The sequence below is a fragment of the Lampris incognitus genome, chromosome 15 (assembly GCF_029633865.1).
Source record: "Lampris incognitus isolate fLamInc1 chromosome 15, fLamInc1.hap2, whole genome shotgun sequence".
NCBI lineage: Eukaryota > Metazoa > Chordata > Actinopteri > Lampriformes > Lampridae > Lampris > Lampris incognitus.
The window spans coordinates 6,903,342-6,919,465 of NC_079225.1; the positions used below are offsets into that span (position 1 = coordinate 6,903,342).

Here is a 16,124-nt window from a genome sequence, read left to right on the forward strand (position 1 = left end):
TCAGTGGCAGGCAGCAAAGTTAGACTCTCATATGTAGCGAAGAAGCAAATGACACGTCAAATAGAGACTGGATTTGATTATAGATATATGACATCATGCCATATACCATATATAGTATATATTTATTTTGTTATTTTTGATGCCCTCAGAAGACTAGCCCTGAGAAGACTAGCCCAGAGAAGACTCGCCCTCAGAAGGCTAGCCCTGAGAAGACTTGCCCTGAGAAGACTAGCACTGAGAAGACTAGCCTTGAGAAGACTAGTCATGAGAAGACTTGCCCTCAGAAGGCTAGCCCTGAGAAGACTAGCCCTGAGAAGACTAGTCATGAGAAGACTAGCCCTCAGAAGACTAGCCCTGAGAAGACTAGTCATGAGAAGACTAGCCCTGAGAAGACTAGCCCTGAGAAGACTAGTCATGAGAAGACTAGCCCTGAGAAGACTAGCCCTGAGAAGATTAGCCCTCAGAACTAGCCCTGAGAAGACTAGCCCTCAGAAGATTAGTCTTGCATTTGTGGTCCTTATTGATCTGTACAGTGTTTGCCAAGAACTACTGAGGACATTTGAAAATGGCAGATATCAGCAAACATACCAAGTACAATCTGCTACTTTCTGATTAGAATTTGAGTGTTTTGGTTGCTTTGATTTGTTCTTCTTCTTCTTCGTCACATTACTGAACAATAGAGGTCAGGTTCACACTAGAATCACACATATTAGCTTTTATCACAGGTGACATCAGCTGACACCATCACCCACTGCATCTGCATGAAGCAAGTGACATGTAACCATGACCCTGTCTCTACCCACAGAACTTCAACATCTACAAGCGTCTCTTCCTGGACTTGCTGAACTTGACCGGGACGAATGTACAACAGTCTTACCGTATGTGGGCTGACCTCCGCAACGTGATGTTGCTACTGGTAAAAGAGCAGTACCGATGCAGAACCGATGTATGCTGTTGAGATTTAGGTTCACCTCTGGGTTTAATGAAGGAGAAAGTTATCTGTTGTATGTCCTAGTTTTACATTTATGTAAAGATAGGGAGCAGAGACTTCTTAGCAGCTGCTAGAACTTTATGCCATAGAAGGAACTGGGGGACCTCCTGTGGTATAAACACACACAACTGGCCTGTTTAGTTCTTAGGTGTAGGTTAACAACTTGGCAAATAAAATGATGACACTTAATGGTGGGGCAAAGTTTAGACAGGGACATTTTTTTTGGCTATGATTAAATTTAGGGTTGTGATTAGGCAGCAAAAGAAGAAAGGTAGGCATACGGTGTGTGCAAGAGACCAGGTGGAAGGGGAGTAAGGCCAGGATTATCGGAGGTGGGTTCAAACTCTTCTACCATGGTGCGAATGGGAGGAGAAATGGGGTAGGGGTAATTCTGAAGGAAGAGTATGTCAAGAGCGTGCTGGAGGTGAAGAGAGTGTCAGACAGAGTGATGAGTATGAAGCTGGAAATTGAAGGTGTATTGCTGAATGTTATCAGCGCATATGTCCCACAAGTTGGGTGTGAGATGGATGAGAAAGAAGAATTCTGGAGTGAGTTGGACCACGTGTTGGAGAGGGTACCCAAGGAGGAGAGAGTGATGATTGGAGTGAACTTCAATGGACATGTTGGTGAAGGGAACAGAGGTGATGGGAAGGTATGGAGTCAAGGAGAGAAATGTGGAAGGACAGATGGTGGTCGATTTTGCGAAAAGGATGGAAATGGCTGTGGTGAATACATATTTCAAGAAGAGGGAGGAACATAGGGTGACATACAAGAAGGGAGGAAAGTGCACACAGGTGGACTATATCTTATGTAGAAGGCGCCATCTAAAAGGGATTGGAGACTGCAAGGTGGTGACGGGGAGAACGTAGCTAGGCAGCATCAGATGGTGGTCTGTAGGATGACTTTGGAGACCAAGATGAGGAAATGAGTGAAGACACAGCTGAAGATCAAAAGGTGGAAGTTGAAGAAGGAAGACTGTTGTGTGGAGTTCAGGCAGGAGTTAAGACAGGCACTGGGTGGTAGTGAAGAGTTGCCAGATGGCTGGGCAAGCACTGCAGAAATAGTGAGGGAGACAGCTAGGAAGGTACTTGGTGTGTCATCAGGACAGAGGAAGGAAGACAAGGAGACTTGGTGGTGGAATGAGGAAGTACAGCAAAGTATACAGAGGAAGAGGTTTGGCAAAGAAGAAGTGGGATAGTCAGAGAGATGAAGAAAGTAGACAGGAGTACAAGGAGATGCAGCGTAAAGTGAAGAGAGAGGTGGCAAAGGTAAAGGAAAAGGTGTATGGTGAGTTGTATGACAGGTTAGACACTAAGGAAGGAGAAAAGGACTTGTACCGATTGGCTAGACAGAGGGACCGAGCTGGGAAGGATGTGCAGCAAGTTAGGGCGATCAAGGATAGAGATGGGAATGTGCTGACAAGCGAGGAGAGTGTGCTGAGAAGGTGGAAGGAGTACTTTGAGGGGCTGATGAATGAAGAAAATGAGAGAGAGAGCAGGTTTGATGATGTGGGGCTAGTGAATCAGGAAGTGCAGTGGATTAGCAAGGAGGAAGTGAGGGCAGCTATGAAGAGGATGAAGAGTGGAAAGGCAGTTGGTCCTGATGACATACCTGTGGAGGCATGGAGGTGTTTAGGAGAGATGGCAGTGGAGTTTCTAACTAGATTGTTTAACACAATCCTGGAAAGTGAGAGGATGCCTGAGGAGTGGAGAAGAAGCATACTGGTACCGATTTTCAAGAACAAGGCCAATGTGCAGAACTGTAACAACTACAGAGGTATAAAGTTGATCAGCCACAGCATGAAGATATGGGAAAGAGTAATAGAAGCTAGGTTAAGAGGAGGAGAGGTGATGATCAGCGAGCAGCAGTATGGTTTCATGCCATGAAAGAGCTCCACAGATGTGATGTTTGCTTTGAGAATGTTGATGGAGAAGTATAGAGAAGGCCAGAAAGAGTTGCATTGTGTCTTTGTAGATTTAGAGAAAGCATACGTCAGGGTGCCGAGAGAGGAGGTGTGGTATTGTATGAGGAAGTCAGGAGTTGCAGAGAAGTATGTAGGAGTGGTGCAGGATATGTATGAGGGAAGTGTGACAGTGGTGAGGTGTGTGGTTGGAATGACAGATGGGTTCAAGGTGGAGGTGGGATTACATCAAGGATCGGCTCTTAGCCCTTTCTTGTTTGCAATGGTGATGGACAGGTTGACGGACAAGATCAGGCAGGAGTCTCCATGGACTATGATGTTCGCGCATGACATCGTGATCTGTAGCGAGAGTAGGGTGCAGGTTGAGGAGAGCCTGGAGAGGTGGAGGTATGCACTGGAGAGAAGAGGAATGAAAGTCAGTTGGAGCAAGATGGAATACCTATGCGTGAATGAGAGGGAGGACAGTGGGATGGTCAGGATGCAAGGAGTGGTGGTGACGAAGGCATATGAGTTTAAATACTTGGGGTCAACTGTCCAAAGTAACGGGGAGTGCAGGAGAGAGGTGAAGAAGAGAGTGCAGGCAGGGTGGAGTGGGTGGAGAAGAGTGTCAGGAGTGATTTGTGACAGAAGGGTACCAGCAAGAGTTAAAGGGAAGGTTTAAAAGATGGCTGTGAGACCAGCTATGTTATATGGTCTGGAGACAGTGGCACTGACGAAAAGACAGGAGGTGGAGCTGGAGGTGGCGGAGGTGAAGATGATAAGATTTTCACTTGGAGTGATGAAGAAGGACAGGATTAGGAACGAGTATATTAGAGGGACAGCTCAGGTTGGACGGTTTGGAGACAAAGCAAGAGAGACAAGATTGAGATGGTGTGGACATGTGTGGAGGAGAGATGCTGGGTATATTGGGAGAAGGATGCTGAATATGGAGCTGCCAGGGAAGAGGAGAAGAGTAAGGCCAAAGAGGAGGTTTATGGATGTGGTGAGGGAGGACATGCAGGTGGCTGGTGTGACAGAGGAAGACGAAGAAGACAGGAAGAGATGGAAACGGATGATCTGCTGTGGCGCCCCCTAAAGGGAGCAGCCGAAAGTAGTAGTAGATTAGGCAGTGAAAACAGCTGTGTGTGTGTGTGTGTGTGTGTGTGTGTGTGTGTGTGTGTGTGTGTGTGTGTGTGGGGTGTGTCTTCTTGTCATTTGCAGTGTGAAAACATTTCCAAGTCTACAGAGGCCAACTCTCCTGCCCACGAAGAGTTTGAGCAGATGCTGTTGATTGCTCACTACTATGCTACACGATCTGCTGTGGAGGGAGTTGACCAACTGGTATGAACACACAAATATTACCTCCATTCTGATATAAACACACACATTCTACATATTACCTCCACTCTGGTATAAACACACACATTCTACATATTACCTCCACTCTGGTATAAACAAACACATTCTACATATTACCTCCATTCTGGTAGAAACACACACATTCTACATATTACCTCCATTTTGACATAAACACACACATTCTACACATTACCTCCATTCTGGTAGAAACACACACATTCTACACATTACCTCCATTCTGGTAGAAACACACACATTCTACATATTACCTCCATTCTGGTAGAAACACACACATTCTACACATTACCTCCATTCTGGTAGAAACAAACACATTCTACACATTACCTCCATTCTGACATAAACACACACATTCTACACATTACCTCCATTCTGGTAGAAACACACACATTCTACACATTACCTCCATTCTGGTAGAAACACACACATTCTACACATTACCTCCATTCTGGTAGAAACACACACATTCTACATATTACCTCCATTCTGGTAGAAACACACACATTCTACATATTACCTCCATTCTGGTAGAAACAGACACATTCTACATATTACCTCCATTCTGATAGAAACACACACATTCTACATATTACCTCCATTCTGGTAGAAACAGACACATTCTACATATTACCTCCATTCTGGTAGAAACACACACATTCTACATATTACCTCCATTCTGGTAGAAACAGACACATTCTACATATTACCTCCATTCTGATAGAAACACACACATTCTACATATTACCTCCATTCTGGTAGAAAGACACACATTCTACATATTACCTCCATTCTGGTAGAAACACACACATTCTACATATTACCTCCATTCTGGTAGAAACAGACACATTCTACATATTACCTCCATTCTGATAGAAACACACACATTCTACATATTACCTCCATTCTGGTAGAAACACACACATTCTACATATTACCTCCACTCTGGTATAAACACACACATTCTACACATTACCTCCATTCTGGTAGAAACACACACATTCTACACATTACCTCCATTCTGGTAGAAACACACACATTCTACACATTACCTCCATTCTGGTAGAAACACACACATTCTACATATTACCTCCATTCTGGTAGAAACACACACATTCTACACATTACCTCCATTCTGGTAGAAACACACACATTCTACATATTACCTCCATTCTGGTAGAAACAGACACATTCTACATATTACCTCCATTCTGATAGAAACACACACATTCTACATATTACCTCCATTCTGGTAGAAACACCCACATTCTACATATTACCTCCACTCTGGTATAAACACACACATTCTACACATTACCTCCATTCTGGTAGAAACACACACATTCTACACATTACCTCCATTCTGGTAGAAACACACACATTCTACACATTACCTCCATTCTGGTAGAAACACACACATTCTACACATTACCTCCATTCTGGTAGAAACACACACATTCTACACATTACCTCCATTCTGGTAGAAACACACACATTCTACACATTACCTCCATTCTGGTAGAAACACACACATTCTACACATTACCTCCATTCTGGTAGAAACACACACATTCTACACATTACCTCCATTCTGGTAGAAACACACACATTCTACATATTACCTCCATTCTGGTAGAAACACACACATTCTACACATTACCTCCATTCTGGTAGAAACACAAACATTCTACATATTACCTCCATTCTGGTAGAAACAGACACATTCTACATATTACCTCCATTCTGATAGAAACACACACATTCTACATATTACCTCCATTCTGGTAGAAACACACACATTCTACATATTACCTCCACTCTGGTATAAACACACACATTCTACACATTACCTCCATTCTGGTAGAAACACACACATTCTACACATTACCTCCATTCTGGTAGAAACACACACATTCTACACATTACCTCCATTCTGGTAGAAAACACACGTTCTACATATTACCTCCATTCTGCCGCATCAAGAGTGGAATGCTATCTAAACACACATACCTATAAGCACATATGTTTGAGATAATTTTTTTAAACTATTATATTCATAGTCAAAATCAGCAAGAGCAGATGGGGGACACATTCCTCCCAATGTTCAATGACGGCAAAATTGTCCCTCTCAATAACTACTACTACTACTATACTACTACTACTACTACTACTACTACTACTACTTTCAGCTGCTCCCATTAGGGGTTGCCACAGTGGATCATGGTTTCCATCTCTTCCTGTCTTCTGCGTCTTCTTCTGTCACACCAGCCACCTGCATGTCCTCCCTCACCACATCCATAAACCTCCTCTTTGGTCTTCCTCTTCTCCTCATCCCTGGCAGTTCCATATTCAGCATCCTTCTCCCAATATACCCAGCATCTCTCCTCCACACATGTCCAAACCATCTCAATCTTGTCTCTCTTGCTTTGTCTCCAAACCGTCCAACCTGAGCGGTTCCTCTAATATACCCATTCCTAATCCTGTCCTTCATCACTCCCAGTGAAAATCTTAGCATCTTCAACTTTGCCACCTCCAGCTCTGCCTTCTGTCTTTTCATCAGTGCCACTGTCTCCAAACCATACACCATAGCTGGTCTCACAACCATCTTGTAAACCTTCCCTTTAACTTTTGCTGGTACCTTTTTGTCACAAATCACTCTTGTCACTCTTGCCTACCTGAAGCTATGAGGCAAGAAGCTATTGTTGTTGAAATACACAATAATGTAGTCATATAGACCCTTCAAACAATTTGGGATCCCAAAGATTTAGCCACTTTAGACTAGAAGGTGCCACCTGTTTGACTAGAATTTGCCACTGTGAACGGGGGTGAAAAGGAAGATCATTTGGCTCACAGACCAGTTAGGACCCTGTTGAACTGATTGAAATGCTGTCATGTGTTTTCAGGAGACTGTGTCCACCAAGCTGTCTATCTCTGTGCTCCGCCACACTGAGCTGGTGCCTGCTGACAAGGCCTTCTATGAGGCCGGCATGGCCTGCAGGGTGAGTTGACCAGCAGTCATAGTGAGGAGGAGCCCCCCCCCCCCCCCAGTAATTTAGATTTGATCTTTTACTTATGAATTACCTACAGTTTGTTACTTCCACCTCAGTTATTCAGACTACATCACTGGACAAAAATCCATCCATCCATCCATCCACCCTCCCACCCACCCATCCATCCATCCATCCATCCACCCTTTCATCCATCCATCCATCCATCCACCCACCCACCCATCCATCCATCCATCCATCCACCCACCCATCCATCCATCCATCCATTAATCCAGCCATCCATCCATCCATCCATTAATCCATTATCCAAACCACTTATCGTGCTCTCAGGGTTGCGGCGATGCTGGACAAAAATGTTTAAAATAAAATTCATTTTTCTGATTTGGAGAGAGCTTATATATTCATGTGTTAAGCACAGACAGGTCATCATTTATGATGGCCACCCGACTTTGAATCAGTTGCATCAGATACTGAGATCTGGTTGAGCCACCACGATGCAGCTAATCTTAGTACTGACCCAGTATCAGTCTTCATTCATGTGGCATGTGGGATCACTGGTTCCTCACAAACAGGTAGATAATGTGCCTGTGCTTTATGCTCAAGATTGAAAAAAAACTTTAACAAATTGTGTGTCCATGCGTCTGTGTGTAGAACTGTTTAAATGAGAGAATGAGAGAAACAGTATCATTCACTTTAAGTGCTCAGATCAAGAGTTGTGCAGTGACTATGTTTTCTTTTTCTATATGTGGTAGAAGTAACGAACTAATATCTTTTAAACGAACTTGTATCAGACATATCATGTGTTCATTTTAACAGGACCCGGTTTAGCCTTCAAAACCCAAGCCTGGGCAGTCATTCTGGGGCCAGATTTGTTACACTTGACACAAGACACCCAGTTTGTACAGTATACTGGGGCATTAACTACATCTCACAGATATAAAGAACTAGTGTCAGTAGCGGGTACCGTTTTACCTCTGATGTCTTAACCTGCACATGATGTACAACTTAGTCTGTGGCAGCTGGCAGAAATACCAGCCAGCATTACCACCACCCTCCAGGCTACCAGAGGCCAGAAAATGCAGCACAGAAAGAACTTTTTGGATTGTTTTGATGCCTTTTTTGATCGTTCCTGGTCCTATTTGAGTTCATCCATTATTGTGAGAATGATGTACCTTCTGGGTCTATTGTTTTTAACATTTTCCCTTTTTAAAATGCACAAAACATGTATGTTTCATATTGAAATAAGATGCAGTCTGATGTCGTTTAGTATCACAGAGAAATTCATACATGTGCTTCTACTTGCACAGAATGTAGCCAGTTGTACAGTAGTACCAAGTGTATATTTTTCTCTCCCTGGCAGGAAATTGGGTTGATGAACATGGCTTTCATTTTCCTGAACCACTTCTTGGATCTGTCTGATGTGAGTTAACTCATCATCGCCTCCATTGCAGAAGTGGAGAGAAAAAATAATGATGCTTTCTATCCACCGTCCAAAAAGCAACGTTACTGATGGGTAGAGCTGTGTATGTCTGTTCATACATGCTTGAACTTGTGTCTTGTCCAGGGCATTGAGGAAGGCTCCTTGGATACTCTGGACCACTCGGACTTCCAGGACACAGACATTCCCTTTGAAGTTCCTGTCCCGACCAAGCCCTATGTCACTGTAAGTAAGGCACTGCCTCCGCCCTATGTCAACCAAGCCCTATGTCACTGTAAGGCACTGCCTCTGGCCTGTCAACTATGTCCTATGCCACTGTAAGACATTGCCTCTGCCCTATGGCAACCAAGCCCTATGTCACTGTAAGGCGCTGCCTCTGGCCTGTCAACCATGTCCTATGCCACTGTAAGACATTGCCTCTGCCCTATGGCAACCAAGCCCTATGTCACTGTAAGGCACTGCCTTTGCCCCCACTGAGGTCACACCTTCCGAGGTTGGATTTCACCTCGCAATCTATAACTAATGGATGGAACAGGAGGCAATATTAATATTTATTTGGGAAGGGGCAGTGTACATTAATCAACATTCAAAACAAATGTAAATGTACCCAAGTTGGCTAAGAGGCTTGTTTCCATTGGCAGTCCCTTTGCCTGATGTTGTTAGGCATCCTAGGATAATAAAATAGTACAAAATAAATAAAATAATAAACATAAAAAATAGTTAATATACAAGAACAACGAGACCAAACAAACAAGAAAATATATACAAAATATACAAATAATGTAGAAAAAAGATAATATATATATATACATATACATATATATATATATATATATATATTCTGTAGTTCTCCAAAGGAATTGAATCGAGTGCAACTGGACTTGGTATATATCCGTTTCACGGATATATACCAAGTCCATGACCTGGATGAATGAGAACATTCACAGACATATTCTGTAGTTCCTCCATCACCTCTTAACCCGAGGTGATGGAAAAACTAATAGTTAGGGGAAAACTATCAGCTTTAGCCAAAGTAGATTTAGTACCTACTAGGAGGACCTCAGTTTTATCACTATTAAGTCTGAGGCATTGGTTTGAAAACCAGGATTTAATTTCTAGTAAGCAGTAAAAAAGGGAAGTGGGCGGAAGAGTGGATGGAGGTGTTCTGGTCTTGGAGTTTGATAGATAAAGCTGAGTGTCATCCATGTAGCAGTGAAATTGAATGCCAAATTTCCCGAAAATGTGGCCAAGAGGTAATGGGTAAATAATAAATAGGAGGAGTCCCAATACAGAGCCCCATCATATACACATACATTATGCCCATATAGTAAATCCAGCCATCCATCCATTATCTGAACCACTTATTCTGCTCTCAGGGTCGTGGGGATGCTGGAGCCAATCCCAGCAGTCAAATTTCTATGAAAAATAATATAAAAGCAGACATACAACACAGCTAATGTACAATACAGTTAAATAACATGTTAAAGGTGTGTGTGAATAGTATCAATGTTGACATTGTTGGTTCTTAATAAGCCATTTGTTGACATTACACATAAATGAATAACAGGATGGGGACTCTCTAACTGATTGTGCTCTACTGATGTGATGCTGTAAAGGAGGAGATGGCCTGGCTAAATGCAGTTCTCCTGAGTAGGATTGTGCAGTCCCCTCTAGCTGCACCTCTAGTAGCTCTGTTTGTGGTAGATTTGAAGATGATGAATCTGGATAGAGGAGGAGGAGCTACCAGGGGTGGGTAATCTTATCCAGAAAGGGCCGGTGTGGGTGAAGGTTTTTGTTCCAAACAAGCAGTTACACACCTGTGTCTCCTAATCAGGTTCCTCAGCAAAGACTCTACTAGTTGACTAGTGGGATCAGGTGTGTAACTTCTTGGTTGGAACAAAAACCTGTTTCCACACTGGCCCTTTCTGGACAAGATTGCCCACCCCTGAGCTAAACTATGCAGGATCTTATAAACTAGGCAGACATTTTTGTATTTGATGAGGTTTTCCCAACCAAGTAGATTATAATTTTTTTAAATATGGCAATGATGAAAAGTGAATGGGGTTTTGAGTGCTTGTTTGTGTAATGATTCCAGTGGTTTTAATGTTATAGAGTGTGTGTTAGACCAGCTTATCAGACGTGATGTAGTGATGTAGCAAACAACCACTGGTGGAAGTATATCTTTGCTGCCTCAGTTGATAGGAAGTCTCTGGTAAACCTGAAATTTGTCAGATTAAACTTTACTTTATTGCAGTTTATGTGGGTTTTGAAGCCAAGGTTTGAATCTGTGTTCTGAGACGACTGGTAGTCTCTCTCCCTGGATGCGAATCTCTTGCTCTACATTTATGCTGCTGCTTTTTGAGGAAAACATACAAACTGTTTTGACACATGCACACAACATTGGTTAAGCCAATCTTGGAGAGTTTGGAAAAGCCTGGAAATTTAATTAATATTACATATTCAAGGGTGACATATAGCGATATTTGTCATTTTAGAGAAGTAGTTTCAGCTATAGAAAATAGATGTTGCTCTTAGCGTGCATCATGTTCAAGACTGACCCAAACCTTCACAACCAGTCAGGAAATGAGGATGTGGGGAAAAAAGCACGAGGCTGTGAAACTTGTGTAGGATTCTTGATAATAGACACTACGCTGTTTCCTGTTGTTTCGATATTCTTTCCCTGAATTAACTGATTGTCTCTCCTACAAACCTGCTAGCTATCAAGAGAAACACATCCCGCATGCATACGTTTGTGCACGGTCTCAAGATTTTCTGTTTGTTAGTGTCTTTGTCAGTTGCAAGTGTTGTTTGTGTCTGTGTGTTAATAATGTTTGCAAGTGTCATGGATGTGAATGTGTGTACCTGCATGGCAGGATGGACAACGTGAAGAGATCCGTGACTGGGTCCTGACGGTATCCATGGATCAGCGAGTGGAGCAGGTTCTGCCTCGTGATGAAAGGAACACCTACGAGGCCTCACTCCTGGCCACCAACACCGGCATACGCTCGATGCCCTGCATCATCACCGGTACACCTCCCAGCCATTCTCTAGCTCTGTTTTCAGAACTTGTTTGAGCTCCTGATCGTGGGTGGAAGATTAAACTACAGCCACTTGCACTGCTTTAAAAAAGTGGGTGAGGTGGGACGTGACCTTTGTTTTAGTGTTGCTCTCATGTTCCTCTGCTGAAATAACGGCCTGTTGTGTCAGTTAAAGTTTTGATTTATAAATGTATATTTCTAAGTAACCTCACCTTTGCTCAAGTGAAGCTCGAAGGGAAATGTCACCGCTCATAATGTGCATATCCCGGAAGTTCTGATGGTCTATATTGGTTATTAAAACTTGAACTACTTTGGTGTGAGTCACATGTACAGAGAAAATGGTGGCCCCCTGTACAGAGAGTCAGTCCCACAGTTACTACATGTACCAGCAAGCACTGCATGAGTATGCAGCCCTCTACACGCTGCTTCAACTGTGATGCTTCAAATACGCCCGCGCACTCTCTCGAACAACAGAGTACCACTTGAATTATCAAACTACTGCTTTCTCTTGGCTCGCTCCAACTCGTTATGGTTTATTAATGTGATGGTTTGTTGTTGTGAGTTATTGATTTAATGTTGCAACACAGGGATTCACTTTCCATTGGCATGGTAGTACAGTTTGTACACAAACACCACCAGACACTGAGGGCTCTCAGCAACACCGGCTACTCACTACTCCGGTCTGTTGTAGCCGTCTGTACACAAACACCACCAGACACTGAGGGCTCTCAGCAACACCGGCTACTCACTACTCCGGTCTGTTGTAGCCGTCTGTACACAAACACCACCAGACACCGAGGGCTCTCAGCAACACCGGCTACGCACTACTCCGGTCTGTTGTAGCCGTCTGTACACAAACACCACCAGACACCGAGGGCTCTCAGCAACACCGGCTACTCACTACTCCGGTCTGTTGTAGCCGTCTGTACACAAACACCACCAGACACCGAGGGCTCTCAGCAACACCGGCTACTCACTACTCCGGTCTGTTGTAGCCGTCTGTACACAAACACCACCAGACACCGAGGGCTCTCAGCAACACGGCTACTCACTACTCCGGTCTGTTGTAGCCGTCTGTACACAAATACCACCAGACACCGAGGGCTCTCAGCAACACCGGCTACTCACTACTCCGGTCTGTTGTAGCCGTCTGTACACAAACACCACCAGACACCGAGGGCTCTCAGCAACACGGCTACTCACTACTCCGGTCTGTTGTAGCCGTCTGTACACAAACACCACCAGACACCGAGGGCTCTCAGCAACACCGGCTACTCACTACTCCGGTCTGTTGTAGCCGTCTGTACACAAACACCACCAGACACCGAGGGCTCTCAGCAACACCGGCTACTCACTACTCCGGTCTGTTGTAGCCGTCTGTACACAAACACCACCAGACACTGAGGGCTCTCAGCAACACCGGCTACTCACTACTCCGGTCTGTTGTAGCCGTCTGTACACAAACACCACCAGACACCGAGGGCTCTCAGCAACACCGGCTACTCACTACTCCGGTCTGTTGTAGCCGTCTGTACACAAACACCACCAGACACCGAGGGCTCTCAGCAACACCGGCTACTCACTACTCCGGTCTGTTGTAGCCGTCTGTACACAAACACCACCAGACACCGAGGGCTCTCAGCAACACCGGCTACTCACTACTCCGGTCTGTTGTAGCCGTCTGTACACAAACACCACCAGACACCGAGGGCTCTCAGCAACACCGGCTACTCACTACTCTGGTCTGTTGTAGCCGTCTGTACACAAGCACCACCAGACACTGAGGGCTCTCAGCAACACCGGCTACTCACTACTCCGGTCTGTTGTAGCCGTCTGTACACAAACAACACCAGACACCGAGGGCTCTCAGCAACACCGGCTACTCACTACTCTGGTCTGTTGTAGCCGTCCGTGCAGCCAAAACATATTCTGGTTCATACAAATGTGGCTAAATGCTAGCTAACTTCTTCCACAACATCATAAAAATCACTTATCCAAAAAAATCACACTGTGATTATTTTGCTGAGTTTGGGTACAGCAGTTGAGTGTATCAGTGTAAATATTGCAGCTGTGCCTTCCCAGAAGACAAAAGACCACCCCTATTGATCAAGAATAAAACCATAACGCTATTTCTCAGAAGACATTGTTCCACCACACAATGACATCAGCAAAACCTCATTAGAACACTGAGGTTATCAAGGTTTTAGCAACACAGAAGACACTGGGCAGTCTGCTAGACCTTACACACGGAAACCCCATGAGAAGCAAATAAAGATATAGCTGTGAGTAGTAAATAAAGATATAGCAATGAGTAGTAAATAAAGATATAGCTGTGAGTAGTAAATAAAGATATAGCTGTGAGTAGTAAATGAAGATATAGCTGTGAGTAGTAAATGAAGATATAGCTATGAGTAATAAATGAAGATATAGTTATCAGTAATAAATAAAGATATAGCTATGAGTAGTAAGTAAAGATATAGCTATGAGTAGTAAAAGCTATAGCTATGAGTAGTGAATAAAGATATAGCTGTGAGTAGTAAAAGATATAGCAATGAGTAGTAAATAAAGATATAGCTGTGAGTAGTAAATAAAGATATAGCTGTGAGTAGTAAATGAAGATATAGCTATGAGTAATAAATGAAGATATAGTTATGAGTAATAAATAAAGATATAGCTATGAGTAGTAAGTAAAGATATAGCTATGAGTAGTAAAAGCTATAGCTATGAGTAGTGAATAAAGATATAGCTGTGAGTAGTAAAAGATATAGCTATGAGTAGTAAATAAAGATATAGCTGTGAGTAGTGAATAAAGATATAGCTATGAGAAGTAAGTAAAGATATAGCTGTGAGTAGTGAATAAAGATATAGCTATGAGAAGTAAGTAAAGATATAGCTATGAGTAGTAAATAAAGATATAGCTGTGAGTAGTAAGTAAAGATATAGCTATGAGTAGTAAATAAAGATATAGCTATGAGTAGTAAATAAAGATATAGCTGTGAGTAGTGAATAAAGATATAGCTATGAGTAGTAAATAAAGATATAGCTATGAGTAGTAAATAAAGATATAGCTGTGAGTAGTGAATAAAGATATAGCTGTGAGTAGTAAGTAAAGATATAGCTATGAGTAGTAAATAAAGATATAGCAATTAATAGTAAATAAAGATATAGCTGCGAGTAGTAAATAAAGATATAGCAATGAGTAGTAAATAAAGATATAGCTGTGAGTAGTGAATAAAGATATAGCTATGAGTAGTAAATAAAGATATAGCTATGAGTAGTAAATATATAGCTGTGAGTAGTGAATAAAGATATAGCTGTGAGTAGTAAGTAAAGATATAGCTGAGTAGTAAATAAAGATATAGCAATGAGTAGTAAATAAAGATATAGCTGCGAGTAGTAAATAAAGATATAGCAATGAGTAGTAAATAAAGATATAGCTGTGAGTAGTAAATAAAGATATAGCAATGAGTAGTAAATAAAGATATAGCTGTGAGTAGTAAATAAAGATATAGCTATGAGTAGTGAATAAAGATGTAGCTATGAGTAGTAAATAAAGATATAGCTATGAGTAGTAAATAAAGATGTAGCTATGAGTAGTAAATAAAGATATAGCTGTGAGTAGTAAATAAAGATAGCAATGAGTAGTAAGTAAAGATATAGCTGTGAGTAGTAAGTAAAGATATAGCTGTGAGTAGTAAATAAAGATATAGTTGTGAGTAGTGAATAAAGATATAGCTATGAGTAGTAAATAAAGATATAGCTATGAGCAGTAAATAAAGATATAGCTGTGAGCAGTAAATAAAGATATAGCTGTGAGTAGTAAATAAAGATATAGCTGTGAGTCGTGAATAAAGATATAGCTGTGAGTAGTAAATAAAGATATAGCTGTGAGTAGTAAATATAGATATAGCTATGAGTGGTAAATAAAGATATAGCTATGAGCAGTAAATAAAGATATAACTATGAGCAGTAAATAAAGATATAGCTATGAGAAGTAAATAAATATATAGCAATGAGTAGTAAGTAAAGATATAGCTATGAGAAGTGAGTAAATATATAGCAATGAGTAGTAAATATATAGCTATGAGAAGTAAATAAAGATATAGCTATGAGTAATAAATAAAGATATAGCTATGAGTAGTAAATAAAGATATCGCTGAACTTTGGTACAGGGTTTCTTATGGGCGGCACAGTGGCCCAGTGGTTAGCACTGTTGCCTCATAGCAAGAAGGTCCTGGGTTTGAACCCCGGGCCATCCCAGGTCCTGTATGTGGAGTTCTCCCCATGTCTGCATGGGTTTCTTCCACCATCAAAAAGACATGCATGTTAGGGTTAATACTCCTGTCTGTGCCCCTGAGCAAGGCAATGGAAAGTA

General features: G+C 42.2%; 1 protein-coding gene across 1 annotated transcript in view; it reads left to right on the plus strand.

Moving 5' to 3' along the window:
* ift172 (intraflagellar transport 172) overlaps window positions 1-16,124 on the plus strand; it is a 182,858-nt gene that overhangs the window by 158,894 nt on the left and 7,840 nt on the right. Inside the window, exons 41-46 of the mRNA XM_056294524.1 lie at window positions 806-916; window positions 4,113-4,232; window positions 7,169-7,264; window positions 8,634-8,693; window positions 8,838-8,936; window positions 11,585-11,738. Coding sequence (XP_056150499.1) covers window positions 806-916; window positions 4,113-4,232; window positions 7,169-7,264; window positions 8,634-8,693; window positions 8,838-8,936; window positions 11,585-11,738 — 640 coding nt within the window. The remainder of the gene's footprint in view (window positions 1-805; window positions 917-4,112; window positions 4,233-7,168; window positions 7,265-8,633; window positions 8,694-8,837; window positions 8,937-11,584; window positions 11,739-16,124) is intronic.